General features: G+C 38.4%; 1 protein-coding gene across 1 annotated transcript; it reads left to right on the top strand.

The window, feature by feature from the left end:
• Window positions 1–1676: 1676 nt before the first annotated feature.
• Window positions 1677–4514, top strand: LOC147898079 (uncharacterized). Its single transcript, XM_087378842.1, has 10 exons — window positions 1677–1741; window positions 1888–2158; window positions 2286–2378; window positions 2474–2651; window positions 2754–2828; window positions 3152–3242; window positions 3323–3525; window positions 3686–3790; window positions 4059–4216; window positions 4311–4514. The coding sequence occupies exons 1-10, from the start codon at window positions 1677–1679 to the stop codon at window positions 4512–4514; spliced, it is 1443 nt and encodes a 480-aa protein (XP_087234968.1).
• The last annotated feature ends 10284 nt before the right edge of the window (window positions 4515–14798 follow it).

Here is a 14798-nt window from a genome sequence, read left to right as displayed (position 1 = left end):
GGACATCATATCCCAAGAAAGGATTCATATGGATCCTGAAAGAGCATGGCCATATTAGATTGGCTGCTTTCTACAAACCTAGAAGAATTATGGATATTCTTAGGTTTGTCTAGATTTTATAGGAGACTCATCCAAGACTATGCTAAGATTGTTGTTTCAATGATAAATTAGCTTAAAGAGAAGGGAAGTACCTTGATATGGGATGAACCTTAAAAGAAAAGCTTTGAGAAGTTAAAAGTAGCTATAGCATATGCTTCTGTCTTAAAGGTAGTGGATCCATTCATGGTTGAAACAAATGTTGGTGAATTTTCTTTTAAGACGATAGTTTTGACAAATGGGTCAATCAATGGCTTTTGAAACTAACAAGCTAGATCATGCCCAACTGAGTTACTGGGGCATATGAGAAGGAACGCTATGCTATAATTTATGCTTTAAAGAAATGGAGGCACTATTTGTATGATGCCGAATTTGAGATCATTTTTTATCAAGAAAGCGTTGGTGGATTTGCAATCAAAAGGGTTTAAGAATGCTTAAATTAGCTAAAAAATAGCATGATTTGACGAAAATGAGAAAGTCTATCTCAAGGTACCTACATCTTCAAAACCTTAAAAATAGATAAATGTCCACAGTTGTCTCCTAGGTATTGTGGATCATTCATAATACTTAAAGAGAATTGAAGAACTTGCTTATAAATTAGCCTTTCCATAGGGATATAGAGTAAGGATAGAAAGGAAGTTAGGAGATGATGACAATCTTGTTGAAAATGACATCCTAGTTAAACTCATTGAGTCTATTACTTTACCACATGAATCTAAAAGAATCTTAGATAGAAAAAAGAAAAGAACAAGACATGCAATTTATCAAGAATGTTTGGATAAGTGAAAAGATAGAGAGGTAGTCAATAAAGCAAGTGATGTCGAGCAAGCATGACCAAATTTGTGAGCGATAAAAAGTGAGCGAAGCCAAAATGGTTAGGCTACCAACACATAATCTCATTGTATGTATATACTCAGTATTAATAAAGATTTCTAGTAATTTCTCAACATTGAACATGATAATAACATAATATTGCAAATGCATATTAGTAATAGTGTTCTATGTTCTCATGAGATGAGCTTAAATAGAAATGGTTTGGCTATCATCAACATGTATTATATAGTTAAAGTACATCACTTGAGAAAAATATAACCTCACTTTATGTATGTACTCATCGTTAATAAAGCTTTATAGTTTAAAGATGAATATAACATAAGCTTGCAAGTCTACATTATTAATAGTGTCCTATTACGAGCAGCCTTGCTCTAAATCTAGTGTAAGAAACTTACAAAATTTCCATTAAATTCACATTTTGATGCATGAATTGTATTGAATGGTACAAAAGGTCATGATAATCATCTAAATCATGCCTTGCCATTCATTTTAATATGTAACATGATCCCATTTGGATTTGTAAATCAAAAGATAGAGGACATCGATATTCTCATGCCTTGAACAAAACAAGAAGCACCTTAACACACTCTCTTTTGGAAAAAAAGCATGAGAATTTAGGATGCCTAAATTCTCATGTTTTGGTCCAAAAGAGAGAGCACGACATCCTAAATTCAAGAACGCCAGTACGTCGTCGCTAGCAAGAACGCCAGTACGTCGTTGCTCACCAGTTATCCATACACGTCGCCATGGCCTTCTCATCCAACTGTAACAACAGCCCGCAGCTGCATGATGTTGCTGCCCTCGTGCTTGTGTCCCTTGTTAGTTTGCTAATTTGTATGCACAATTCTGCAGATGCCCAGATCCAGATAACCGCTTGCACCCCTCAACAGGCCCTCAATAATATGGCGGATGACCAGACCTTGATGTTGCTGCCCTCGTGCTTGTGTCCCTTGTTAGTTTGCTAATTTGTATGCACAATTCTGCAGATGCCCAGCTCCAGATAACCGCTTGCACCCCTCAACAGGCCCTCAATAATATGGCGGATGACCAGACCTTGATTTCGATAGTGGCATCCTCTCTGCTTGGCTCTAGCACCCCCGGTCTGCTGTGGGGGACTATTCCAAGCTCCGCTGTGACTTCTGTTTGTAGTGCGGTCGTTCAGACTGGTGCGCTGAGCTACTCCGCCTCAGTCACATATGGCGATAGTGCGCTCACCCGGAACATGCAGGTACCATGACCGCGACATCATTCTTCCTGTTGCAATTCTGTAACTGCTGCATCTTTGAAAAGTTGATGAATCGGTTGTTAGGCACGTCTGGTACTGCGTGTGATTTTCGCTTGTCTCTGCGTTGCAGATCCAAGCATTGGGTGGCTGCGGCGCTGCAGGAACTGATTCTTCGGATGGAGTAGAAGCTCTTCTAAAGGACGATGATGGCATTCTCAGCGCTGTAAGCGAATCTCTCTCTCTCTCTCTCTCTCTCTTTCTCTCTCTCTCTCGTCAATACTACCGGCAAACTTCTAAAAGCAATACGTCAAATTGCAGCTTGTATGCCCGCAACAAAGTTCAACTGGCTTAGGTTGCTTCTTATTCGATACGGGAGACGACATTAGTTCAGTATACAACCAGGCTGCATCTAGCAGTAGCAACAGCGATCTCGCAGCAGTTAGGGGAGGTGGCAGGAATGTGTTGGACAACAGCTTCCAGGACGGAACTAGCGAAGGTAAGGCATGCATTGTGCGAATGCAGCTGTTAATGTTGTAAGGTTGATTGCTCACGGTTTTGTAACACTTGATTCGACTGCATGGCAAATGACCGGTTTCAGGAGCCAGGATCGGCACTATTGGTGGTTTTATCGTATCTATATTGTTCTGCGGCATTACCGCGGAAAGTCCCGCCTGTACTGCCGCCATTACACTTGAGCTGGGGTGGGTGTTCTAACCACGTGCGCGGGCTTCCTGGGCAACAGGCCTAAGAAAAGTTGGTTTCCTGGTAGGAATATTTCTATCTATACAGGCTCTACAAGATTAAGCAAAAGTTTTCCATTCATGCGAAGAACGCAAAGAGATATTAAGAAGTAAGAGAGCGGCAAATTTGTACATATGCAATCGTTTCTGAATAATGTATCATTATATGGGATTTTCGTGAATCTTATTAAACACAAGTTACATTTCTGAGAAGTGATCTGATGAGTTACACAAGAGAAGTGATCTCATGAGCTAGGCCTCACGATGTCTTCTTTACCTGTATTTGCAGGCGATGCGGTCGTTAGTACTTCTCTCGGTACCACCATTCCAATGTCTCTTATTTCGCTAAGACAATAGATTTAAAATACTCCGAGAACAGGAAAACTGAGATTTTTTTAGTTTCGCACATGGTACTCTTGTATGATTATGAGTTGCAGGTGGTTGTGAGGCAGTCCAATGGATTTATTGAATTTAGCCCTATCTATGCTTTTGGTCATGCCGATTCAAACGCAACTGCACTCTTCATCAAGCTTACTTTGCAATGTAGTAATAACATCGTTGATTGCAATATCCACTATCCATCTTCGAGAACACTCACTCCCGACCATCTCGCCCCCACCATTCATCCAAGTATATGTGGCTTCATGCATGATCTTGTTGCTGATATTTGAATAATCTTTGACCACATTCCTTTGACTTGAGTAGTATTGCCCTTGACTTCCAACATTTGGATTATCAATTCTCTATGTATTGACACTTCTTGAGACCTTGTTTCCCCTTTATTTTCCAGAAAAGAAGCACATCCAATACAAAAGGGCAAAGGATTTTCACGTGGGCAACCTCATGTTGGTCGCATGTGATAATGTCAAGGAAACACAAAATTTCAATGTTATAGGTCATCCTAACTAACTAGCATTCTATCTGTGTAAACACACACTTTTGACAAGCACGACTAAGACGACTAAGACTCCATTTACAGAGCATCAACACTTGTGCATGCAACTAAAACTATTGAATATATCATGTCCATGCATTGAGGACTCAAGTACTAGGAAGCAAATCCTTTTCCTCATACATTTGACAATTTACGACTCAAGCCCATGCATAAATAGACTATAGTACCCAATGGTTTGAAATTGAGTGTCCTCGACTCTCCTTTGCAGATATCACAATCACATTGGAGCATGGACTATACAATCCCTTTACCCTCATGGGAAACATAATTGTGGATGGTGTAGTGGCTTCAGTGCATAGTGATTGGTTCTTAGACCATATGTTCAATGTTATGGGGATTCCTCACTTGCTACATAATGCATACCAAGTAAGGGACTCAACACAAAGTACAGGTACAATGAGTCTAACATGTGCTCATTCTTAGATTGACAAATCTCACGTGTTTTCCTGCTATCTTGTAGGTTGTCATGTTCCCTGTGATGCTCCTTCACCACATTCTTAGAGTAAAGTTATACAATAATTTGTACAATCTAATAGATCAAAATGTGAACATACCAAATGCAGGCACTCTTTATGGTGGTCACCTGGCCATATTCACAACTATTAGCATCATCTTCTCCATTTTTATGGGTCTCAAATGTGTCACATCACGCATAAGAATTTGAGTTGCAGGGATGTTTTTATCGAAGCTATATGTATATATATTAATATGAGATCCTAGTGAAAGTTTATCGAGCTAGTTTTTTAAGTTTCATAATTTTGATTGAACATATTATAAACTTTTATGTTTTCTTTCAAAATTTACAGAAAAAATGGTAAATCCTCGCGAAACTTTAAGATTTTCTCATAAAAGTTTCAAATCTTGGCAAACATTTCAAACCTTTATTTTTATTAGACCATAAAATCTTTTGAAACCAATACAAAAGTTTCACCTCTTCACAAAAGTAAGAGAGTAAAATCATCCTTGTTGAGTTGGCACCAAGCAAGCAACCATAGGAAGAAGCTCGACATCAAGTCTATTGTGGAGGAGCTTTATTTCTTCTAGACAAGTATAGCTCTAGAGATACAGGCCAAAATGGAATAAGGCTTCACATCAGAGTCAAGGAAAGACTCACCAGAAATGCCTTAGCCAAAAGCGCCTGACTAATCTTGAATGACTAGATGAGACAACATTGCAAGCAGCATATTGCATTCGAGTGGATAAGGCAAGGCATAAAAAATGGTTTGACTACAACCTCAAGAACAAGGACCTCAAAGAGAGCAACCTAGCACTCCTCTATAGCGTCCACAACACCAAGCACAAACTTAAATATAGGAGCATGGTCCCTACCATAAAGTGGAGATTACTCCACAAGGCGTATGCAGAATAGCCACCCTAGATGGAGCCGAGATGGATGCCTACCTCAGTGGTAGCAAACTAAAAAGATATTATGGTCCACTCACTCTATAGACCCTCCAAGACATACACCAAGAAAAGGAGCTCAGGGCCGAAGTAGTCCGAATGAAATGCTAGGCCATCGAAGAAGCCAAGATATGTAATGCCAAAATCAGACAACGAAAACCAATGGCTTTGTTTAAGGCTACGGTAGAACACCTAGGCCCAACTGATGAACTAACGGTAGATCCGGCTAGGTTGAATGTCCAATTATAGGGCCTGGGTACAAGTTTCAAGGCACTCGTTGATCCAGGAGTGAGCCATAACTTCATCTCCCATGAGGTATGGGAAACCACTAATGTACGCCTAAACCTTAATACTACTTCAGTTCAGGTTAATAATGGTAAAATCTTAAGTACATTGGGGTATGTGGACTTGAAACTAACCGTTGTCTGCTGCCAGGTGGTAGAGGCTCATTTTTATGTTCTTCCCATAGAGATGACTGCCGAATAGATGATCCCGGGGAGGACTTGGTGCTATGCCATAAATTGCCAAATTGATTGGAGAGAGAGAATTTCCACTCTCATGTACAGTGAAAAAACCTCAGTAATCTTGCTCTGTAAAGACTATTTCACTCCCCCTATAGTGCGACCACCTTCAAGAGACAAGGAATTCGTAAAGAAAGGTAATTCCAAATCTCTAAAGACCTCTCACAACCCCTAGTCTAGTCCCCAGAAGGCGATCCATCCAATGCTGCTCAAAGTCCTAATCACAATAAAGACAAGCCTCCACCGCAAGCTTCTCTCCTACCTCTACTCCCCATGCCCATTGCCATGAGCAAGACCCAGAGATTCGGTGAAGAATGAGTGTGCAAGGCCATCCTTCGTGCACAATGCTACTGCAAAAGAGGACAACAACATGGATGCACGAAGGCGTGGAAGGGTTTCTGACCTCTCCTCACCCCATGCCAACATGAACAGTTTGATCAAAAAAGTACAATGACATCGATCACCTCAATAGCAAGGACCCAACCTACAGAAGATTCACAAGCATTGTTGCAACACGGACCTACCCTCGAGCCCAACACAATGGACCATTCAGAGAGCCCAAGGAGTATCATGATCCCATGTATTTGTTGGAAAACTATCAACTAATCACACGGGATCCTCCCTCTTAAAACAGCTCACATGTGGTATAAACACTAAACAAACTTCCTTCACTTAGAGCGATAGAGAGACGAATGAAATAGATCGCATAGATCCAACTAGATTATCACCAAAAGACCTTGACAAGAACAGCCTCACCTCTAGTGAGTTTTTTGGCAGTACAATGGACTCGACTAAGGACCCTATACAAAGAACAACCACAGCTATATCTAAGAACTACACTGGCACGAAGCCCTCAAATAAACTGACTACAAGCCAGCCATGAAGCTTGGTGACTATATTCACCACGCTACTGCTCACACTAGATTCTTATAGTTAGACATGCATGCATGCATATATATATATATATATATATATATCACAACAACACAAAGCACCCACATGTGCATTTCCTTAAAACTTATGGGCGTGTCTATTCTACACCACAAGAGCAAGAGCAGAAGAAAGGTTAGAATAGGAAAAAAATTCACCTTGACATGGCCAAGTGGTCACAACATGAGAAATAGGGAGAATGGTAAGGAAGAGTATGATTGGCCCTCCCTTCAGAAGGTGCTATGTATAAAAGCTAGAAAGTTGAATTTTGGTCTTTAGCTGTAAGTACGCACGTTTGAGAAATAGAACACTTCCTTCTTTTCAAGTGGTGTTGTCTATGTTTCTCATGCTGTTACCCTTGTGAATGCCTCTCACCCCCGTTTCCTTCTTCCTCCATGTGTTTCCTCCTATTCCCTCTCCCTCTCCTCCCTTCTTCATTTTCCATTCCTCGCTCTTTCTCCCTATTCCCCCTTTGAGGATTCACATTGTTGCTGCAACTTTGGAAGCCATTAGCATGACACCTTGGACCGCATGGGCTTGAATTGCTCCCACAAGGAATAGTAGGAGGTGTAGAGTTCCCTCAGCATTCCTTCAAGATCCCCTTTCCACACGAGTCACCATTGGAGACCACACAATAAGGTTTGTATGTGTTGAAAGAGAGCACCTGAGCTCACATTCTACACACATAATGAAGAGGAAGAGACAACCATCTTTTCTATGCAAAAAGTATATTGTGTCTTGCATTGCAACACAACCTAATAAAATATGTATTAAACCTCAAAGACAATATTATTTCAATGAATTGCCATCACAAGTCCTATTGCATAGGATATATCTATGATGTCATCAAATATACCAGCTTTCCAAATTCTTGTTAAGTGAATGTAGGATTGGAAAATGGAGCACACTCCTATCCCAATTACAATGTGTACTCATGGGAGCTCCAACATGGAGTCTCATTATTTGGTTTGACTCAAAAGTCTGCTTGCTCAATCTCAACACCTAAAATATGATGCAATACTTTGAGATCATATATTTCAAAGTATGTGCAAAGATTGTGTTGATCTCTTTAAACATCTTAATATTGCTATTAATGAGGTCATCCATATAGACTGCAATCATGGTGAAACCTTATGCACTTCCCTTCATGAAAATTCCATGATCTTGTTCACAAATTATGAATTTGACTTGTCGAAATTATGTGTAAATCTTATTCTCACAAGCCTATGGGCCCTGCTTCAAAACCTTAAAACATCATATCAATTCTCATTCATGCTAAACATGGAAATCCAAGGTACTCTCTTTTATGAAAGATGCATATCTCAAGCTATTGCATCAATAGTTCATGAAAGATTTATAATTAGAAGCATAGCATAGATGTGGATTTTTACTTCGATCAATAGATCAAACAATCTCTTCCTTGAAATTTTGTATCTTGTCAAACAATTCACTTATCCTATTGTTATACACATATATGTACTAAGTTCTCCATGAAATCCTTGCTCATAACCTAGAATAAAAGTACCACATATAATGTAAGTCAAATGCATGCAATTCCAAAGCATTATTATGTACTCATTCTCCATGAAAATCCCTGCTCATAACTTGGCACTAAAAGTACCACACACAATGTTAGTCAAATGCATGCAATTCCAAAGCATTATTATGTTTCTAAAAGAACCAAGTTTTAGAGCACTTACAAATTATGCCTCAAATCAACCCTTACCATTCAAGCCCAAGTCAACTTGCTGCACTTTCTTCACCTTACTATAGCATCCTCACACTTTTGCTTATGCAAGTTTGACATCACCTTTAACTCAAACTTGGATTTATTCCGATCCTCCTTGTGAGCCCATGGTGGGCATGATTGATTCTTTTTAATAGCCCTCTGAATCGAGTGGTTGAGACCTTTCACACAACTTGACACATTTTTTATAACATCCATGAACTACCACATGCATGTTGCTTTGATCCCATCAGAAACTCAACATGCAATTGATTAAGGATTTCATTAGAGATAAATCATTTCAAGAACAAAATGAGATACAAAGTTATCACTAACATAACAACAAGTAAATAAAAATTTTAGTACATTCACATACAATCATTTGTGTCATTCTTCTATGAGTGATATTAGTTTTCCTGCTAACTCACAAGATTGCAATGCACGTACCATTTCTACATTTTGAATAACAAAAAACATGACACCTTGTCTGTTTAGCATGCATTGGGAATGGTTAAAGCTGAATCACTTAATTTGTATAACAACTGAGCTGGTTGTAGTTAATTTTAAAAACTGCACTACTTGTGGTTACACTTATCTAGTTAATCCTAAACTTAGCATGGTCAAAAAGTGCTAGAAAAGTGCTAAAAAAGTGCTACCTAAAGTGTTGAAAAAGTGTCAAAATGTGTTCAAATGGTGCTAGAAAGTGGTTAAAAAAGATCTTCATTGCTATAAAACCACACACTAGCTACACTTAATCCTCAATCACTCAACTATATCCTAGTTGCAATTAATTCAAAAACAAACTTCCTAGTTGTAGTTGTGCCTATCCACTAAACCTTAAACTTAGCGTGGTCAAGTAGTGCTAAGAGAGTGCTAAAAGTGGTCAAACAGTGCTAGAAAAGTGCTAAAAAGTGTGGAAAATCATTAAGCTTTACCCAATCAAAAAGGATCTTAGATCCTTTAGATCATGTAAGACCATGTTGGTTGCAGTTAATCCTAAATCATTGAACTTCTAAACCACTGTGCTGGTTGCACTTAGTCCTAAACCACCTACATTTTACAACCACTAACAATGGTTACAATTGATCTCATTGGTAAACATACAAGAACTCTAGTAGAATGATTTCATTAAAAACTAGACATGTATTTCCAAAAAGTCTTGTAAAACCATCAGAATGGATCATGCTTGGGCTTTTCTTCCCTTCATCAGGGGGCTACGCATGCAATCACTATTGTCTCTAGATAAATAGTTGCAACCACTATTGTCTCTAAATAAATAGTTGCAGTTCGGACTCGGGGGGGTCACTATGTATAAACCCCCTATATCACGTGCGTTCAAGGCCTATATTTAAAGTCCCTTATCTGTAAAAAATTTCATTAATAAAATGTACCCCTTTTCTATACAAATCTATAAATTTTTTCCAAAACTATTTTAAATAGTCCCTTATGTATATTTATTTCTGTAAATTTTAGATATAAAAAAAATCCTTCTGTTGAACTCACGTGATAGGGTTACATATGATGAGTGACCCCCCCGAGAGTTCGGAGGCACAATTGGTCTCTCCATAAGTTGAGAATTTTCATATGACAAGCTTTGCATACAAAGGTTGCATGCACAAAGTGTACAAACTAGGGCCATTGGTTTGGTAATCATTTATAATGTACAGACACTAGATTGTCCACGTACAACCCTGTCACATTCGAAGAGGACATTCTTGTGGTTTAATGGTTGTGGCAGCTCTTAATATCATAGTCTCACCTTATACATGAGCAAGCAATTTCTTGATTCCTTCCTACCTCATCTTGAGAGTGCAGATCTTCTCCTTTAGCTGCTCTAATGGGTTCTTGCTAATGACAACATCTCTGTCTAATTTTTCTAGCTATAACAGACCCTCTTTCAATTCTTTAGCAACTTTACCATAGGCCTATCTAAAGATTGCCACACATTAAATTTGTAAGTGCCACATCATGAAGCTCCACAGTTGTATTGTAATCTAATTGTAAGGCATCAATGTGCTTATCTTCCCAATATTTTGCCTTCTCCTATGTGCTCCACCTTGGTTGCTCTCTGCCCAACTCTGCATCTTTTCTTCTCTCTTTTTGACATACATCCTTCATAGATTTAAAGCTGTCTTACAGCTAAGGCATCACAACTATAGTTTGTGCATTGTCATGTTCAATGTGTTTTACATCTTGTAGAGCTTCTGGTAAATAACTCCCTTTTCTACTCTCTGAGCATCAAGTTGTTCTTTATTTTTTCTACCTCGGCCCCTTCTTGGTTCTCATCCATTTAGTGTCTTCAAGCTATTAATGCAAGGACTTGACTTACCTCTTTGCTTCTTCTCTTCTCCACTTTTCCTTCTCGTCCATTTATTCATCTTCTCTTGCTTAGGCCTCACTGCTTGCTCTTGTGCCTACATAGCCTTCGCTTCTGCCTCCTTGACCATGGCTTGTACGAACTCTACCTTGGCCTCTACATATCCCAAGCAACCTCTCCTCCTCCTTTGCTCAAAGACATTTTGATGGTCTACTAGAGTTGTTACATAAACCATAATCACAAAAGCCATGACTTGGTTATGGTGAGGCGGGAAATGAGAGGACTTCATAGTGCTTGCATTGAAGGGAGATTGGAGCACTAGGTTCTTGGGACAACAATCCTAGGCATAGGCAATAAGATGGAGTGCTATGCTAAGACCTAAAGGGCAAGGGAGTACTAAGGTCCATTATGGACACATAGAACTCAAGAGATTGCAACAACCCTCACAAGAATAAGAGGGAAGGCATGATAAGAGAAATGCATAGAGTCTACAACTAGGTGGAGAACATAACTAACAGCCCTCTATCATAGATGTCATAATATTGGTATTAAATCACATGAAATTTGAAGCTTGTCACAAACATGTAGCAAGAGGTGCCTAAGATCTATGATGATTAATTTTGTTGGTCACTCGAAAAAAGTGTCTTTAAGGCGATCTCTTTCAGTTGCTACTTGTTTTCTAGCCTCATAGCGCAGGGCTTGAAGCCCCTCATCATCATCATAACAGCAATAATCCTTCAAATACATTAACTACGATTCTAAATCTAAAGTTTCTGAGATTGTGCATGCTAGCCACAATGATTGGAACCAACGGCAGACACAATATTCCTGATGTTTTCCATGTGAAGTCTCTATGAAGTTAGTTGAGTTAAGGTTGGGGCTACTATGTTGCAATAACTTGTGGGCTACTTCAAGGGTGATTCCCCTCATTGTCATTGTGTCTACTCGGCTTGTATCCTTCATCTCCATGGTGCTCTATGCCAACGTGGTGTGATTGTCACTACGATGCTTGAATTGTGCACAAATAACTTTCAAAATACAAAAGCCAAAGAAGTGCTCATTCATGATGTATGAGTTTTGCATATATACTATTTTTTTCTCTATTATATTGGAAGAATCTATTGACACTGTAAAGCTACAACCACAAAACTAGTCAGTATAGCAAGGCCCCATGGCCAGGGAGGTCTGCTGAAGAATGAGTGGCAACTGTGTTGAGGTCCATTTGGATGTTGTTTGAGTCCCTCCCTCTCTAGTATCACATCACCTAGGAATTGCAGTCCATACTTCACTTAAAGAAGACTCCATCATTATAAAATGGGCCTTGTTTGCTATGCATATTTCTTTGCATTGAGTTCAGAGAAGAGGAGCTCAAGTTAAAGGAAATACACAAATTCCAAAAGATTAGAGGTTTCATGAGGGGTCAAAACCTACAAGGTGGAGGTGAGAAGAAGTCTCCCGAGACTTTGGAGGAAGCCATCAAGTATGCCCTAATATATATGATGATACTATGGGGAAATCTATAGTTGAAACTTCGAAACAAACTAGTTCTATTGCTAGGTTCAATAAATTTCCCAATTAAAAAAGGAAGGGGCAATTTAAGAAGGAGGTTTCTTAGACACTACCAAAGAAACCACAAACACAAAATATCCCTCTTCTAAAAAAAAAGAGGATTATGGAATGGCCAAGTAGAAAAATCTTTGCTTTAAATATTTAGGCAAATATCATGCTTCTTGGAACTGCCCTAGAAACAAATAGACAGGAGCTAAAGCCATAAATAAACTTCCACAAAAACAAATAACCGTGGTGCAATTGAAGGAGGAGGTTCAACAGAAGGGGCAATTGAAGAAGGAGGTTTCTCAGACACTGCCCAAGAAACCACAAACACAAAATAGCCCTCTTTTAAAAGAAGAGGATTATGAAATGGCCAAGCAAAATAATATTTTCTTTAAATATTTAGGCAAATATCATGCTTCTTGGAATCGCCCTAGAAACAAATAGACAAGAGCTTAAATCCGAAAGTAAACCTCCACAAAAACAAATACATGTGGTGCAAGTTTTACCATTTAAAGATACTGAAAAATATGCCTAGATAGAGCACCAACATGTATTGCCTATCATTGGCAATGTGGCAACCCACTTTAGATTGGCTGCTTTCTACAAACCTAGAAGAATTATGGATATTCTTAGGTTTGTCTAGATTTTATAGGAGACTCATCCAAGACTCTACTAAGATTGTTGTTTCAATAAATGATAAATTACCTTAAAGAGAAGGGAAGTACCTTGATATGGGATGAACCTTAAAGAGAAGAGAAGGGAAGTACTCTCTTTTATGAAAGATGCATATCTCAAGCTATTGCATCAATAGTTCATAAAAGATTTATAGTTGGAAGCATAGCATAGATGTTTATTTTTACTTCGATCAGTAGATCAAACAATCTCTTCCTTGAAATTTTGTATCTTGTCAAACAATTCACTTATCCTATTGTTATACACATATGTGTACTAAGTTCTCCATGAAATCCTTGTTCATAACCTAGCACTAAAAGTACCACATATAATGTAAGTCAAATGCATGCAATTCCAAAGCATTATTATGTGCTCATTCTGCATGAGAATCCCTACTCATAACTTGGCACTAAAAGTACCACACACAATGTTAGTCAAATGCATGCAATTCCAAATCATTATTATGTTTCTAAAAGAACCAAGTTTTAGAGCACTTACAAATTATGCCTCAAATCAACCCTTACCACTCAAGCCCAAGTCAACTTGTTGCACTTTCTTCACCTTACTATAGCATCCTCACACTTTTGCTTCTGCAAGTTTGACATCAGCTTTAAGTCAAACTTGGATTTATTCCTATCCTCCTTGTGAGCCCATGGTGGGCATGATTGATTCTCTTTAATAGCCCTCTGAATCAAGTTGTTGAGACCTTTCACACAACTTGACAAATTCTTTATAATATCCATGAACTACCACATGCATGTTGCTTGGATCCCATCAGAAACTCAACATGCACTTGATTAAGCACATAGAATTTTTTAATGTCTATTGGTTTCCCTCATTGCTTGATGAAATTCTATAACACAACTGTCATCCAAGCAATAAGCATCGCTAAAAATATCAAAAAGTTACTTATTTACAAAAAATCCTCTTCTTCTTGATCCTCACTTTCATCTAGATTGGGCATGATTGTGGGTTAATGCAAGCTTGGCTGTAGCCAATTTTTGTGAGGTTTAGGGCATTTATTAGCCTAAACCATAACTTATGGATTACCCAATGGTATTTGACAACCATGGTCTCCAAGAATCGTACACATTTCAAAGTTAAATATGACTTACTAAAAAAAAATGAAATTAACATTGTGAATGAAAGCGTCAAATCATTTTACATGCTATGTTGTAAAGCATCCATCGTAAATAGTATAGGATACAACCATTTATTCAAAAACATCAAACAATTATTCTACACATACAACCAACTATGGAACCATTCAAAAACACACTACTTGAGCTTCCCCTTAGCCAAAGAAAACACCTAATTGAGAACATTTGGTATGGTTAAAGGGCCCTCCAATGTGCTGAAATTACACATATATTTGAGGGCGCCCTCCATAACATTTTGTTGATTGACTGAAAACTAAAAAGGATTGAAGGAATAGAATCCAAACTTATGGGACTAGTCTTTGGTGGTGTTAAAAAATTCAAGTTTGGCCACATTGGTGTCTTTATTTGCCCTATAATTGATAAATTAGAAAATATTCAATTCATGCATGTGCAAGATCTTTAAATTAATGCAAAATTATTTAAAATTCTTCATTGCTTTTTTTCCCATGCACTTCCTTGCTATAAGTCCCATAAGCATGTGAAAGGTCATTGCATTTCATAATCCACAACATCAAACATGTTAGGTTCCTTTTGCCCTATTTGTTTTTTTAAATATTTTACGGCCACATTGCACTTGCTTTGGGGGTGAACAATATATCCAATTTTCTAATGTCTATCACCAAAGAAGGGAAACATAGTAGCTGAAATTTCATATCTCCTATGTGGT

This window comes from Dipteris shenzhenensis, chromosome 9 (genome assembly GCF_047967505.1).
Source record: "Dipteris shenzhenensis isolate YYH24624 ecotype China chromosome 9, Dip_SZ_1.0, whole genome shotgun sequence".
NCBI classification, from domain to species: domain Eukaryota; kingdom Viridiplantae; phylum Streptophyta; class Polypodiopsida; order Gleicheniales; family Dipteridaceae; genus Dipteris; species Dipteris shenzhenensis.
This window is presented reverse-complemented; position numbering and strand designations above follow the sequence as displayed.

Bases quoted from the DNA above. Each gene is read 5' to 3' on its own strand.
- LOC147898079 (XM_087378842.1), top strand. From the start codon at position 1,677: ATGGCCTTCTCATCCAACTGTAACAACAGCCCGCAGCTGCATGATGTT. The intron at 2,159-2,285 runs GTACCATGACCG...TCTGCGTTGCAG, and splicing joins CGCTCACCCGGAACATGCAG to ATCCAAGCATTGGGTGGCTG. The intron at 2,379-2,473 runs GTAAGCGAATCT...GTCAAATTGCAG, and splicing joins ATGATGGCATTCTCAGCGCT to CTTGTATGCCCGCAACAAAG.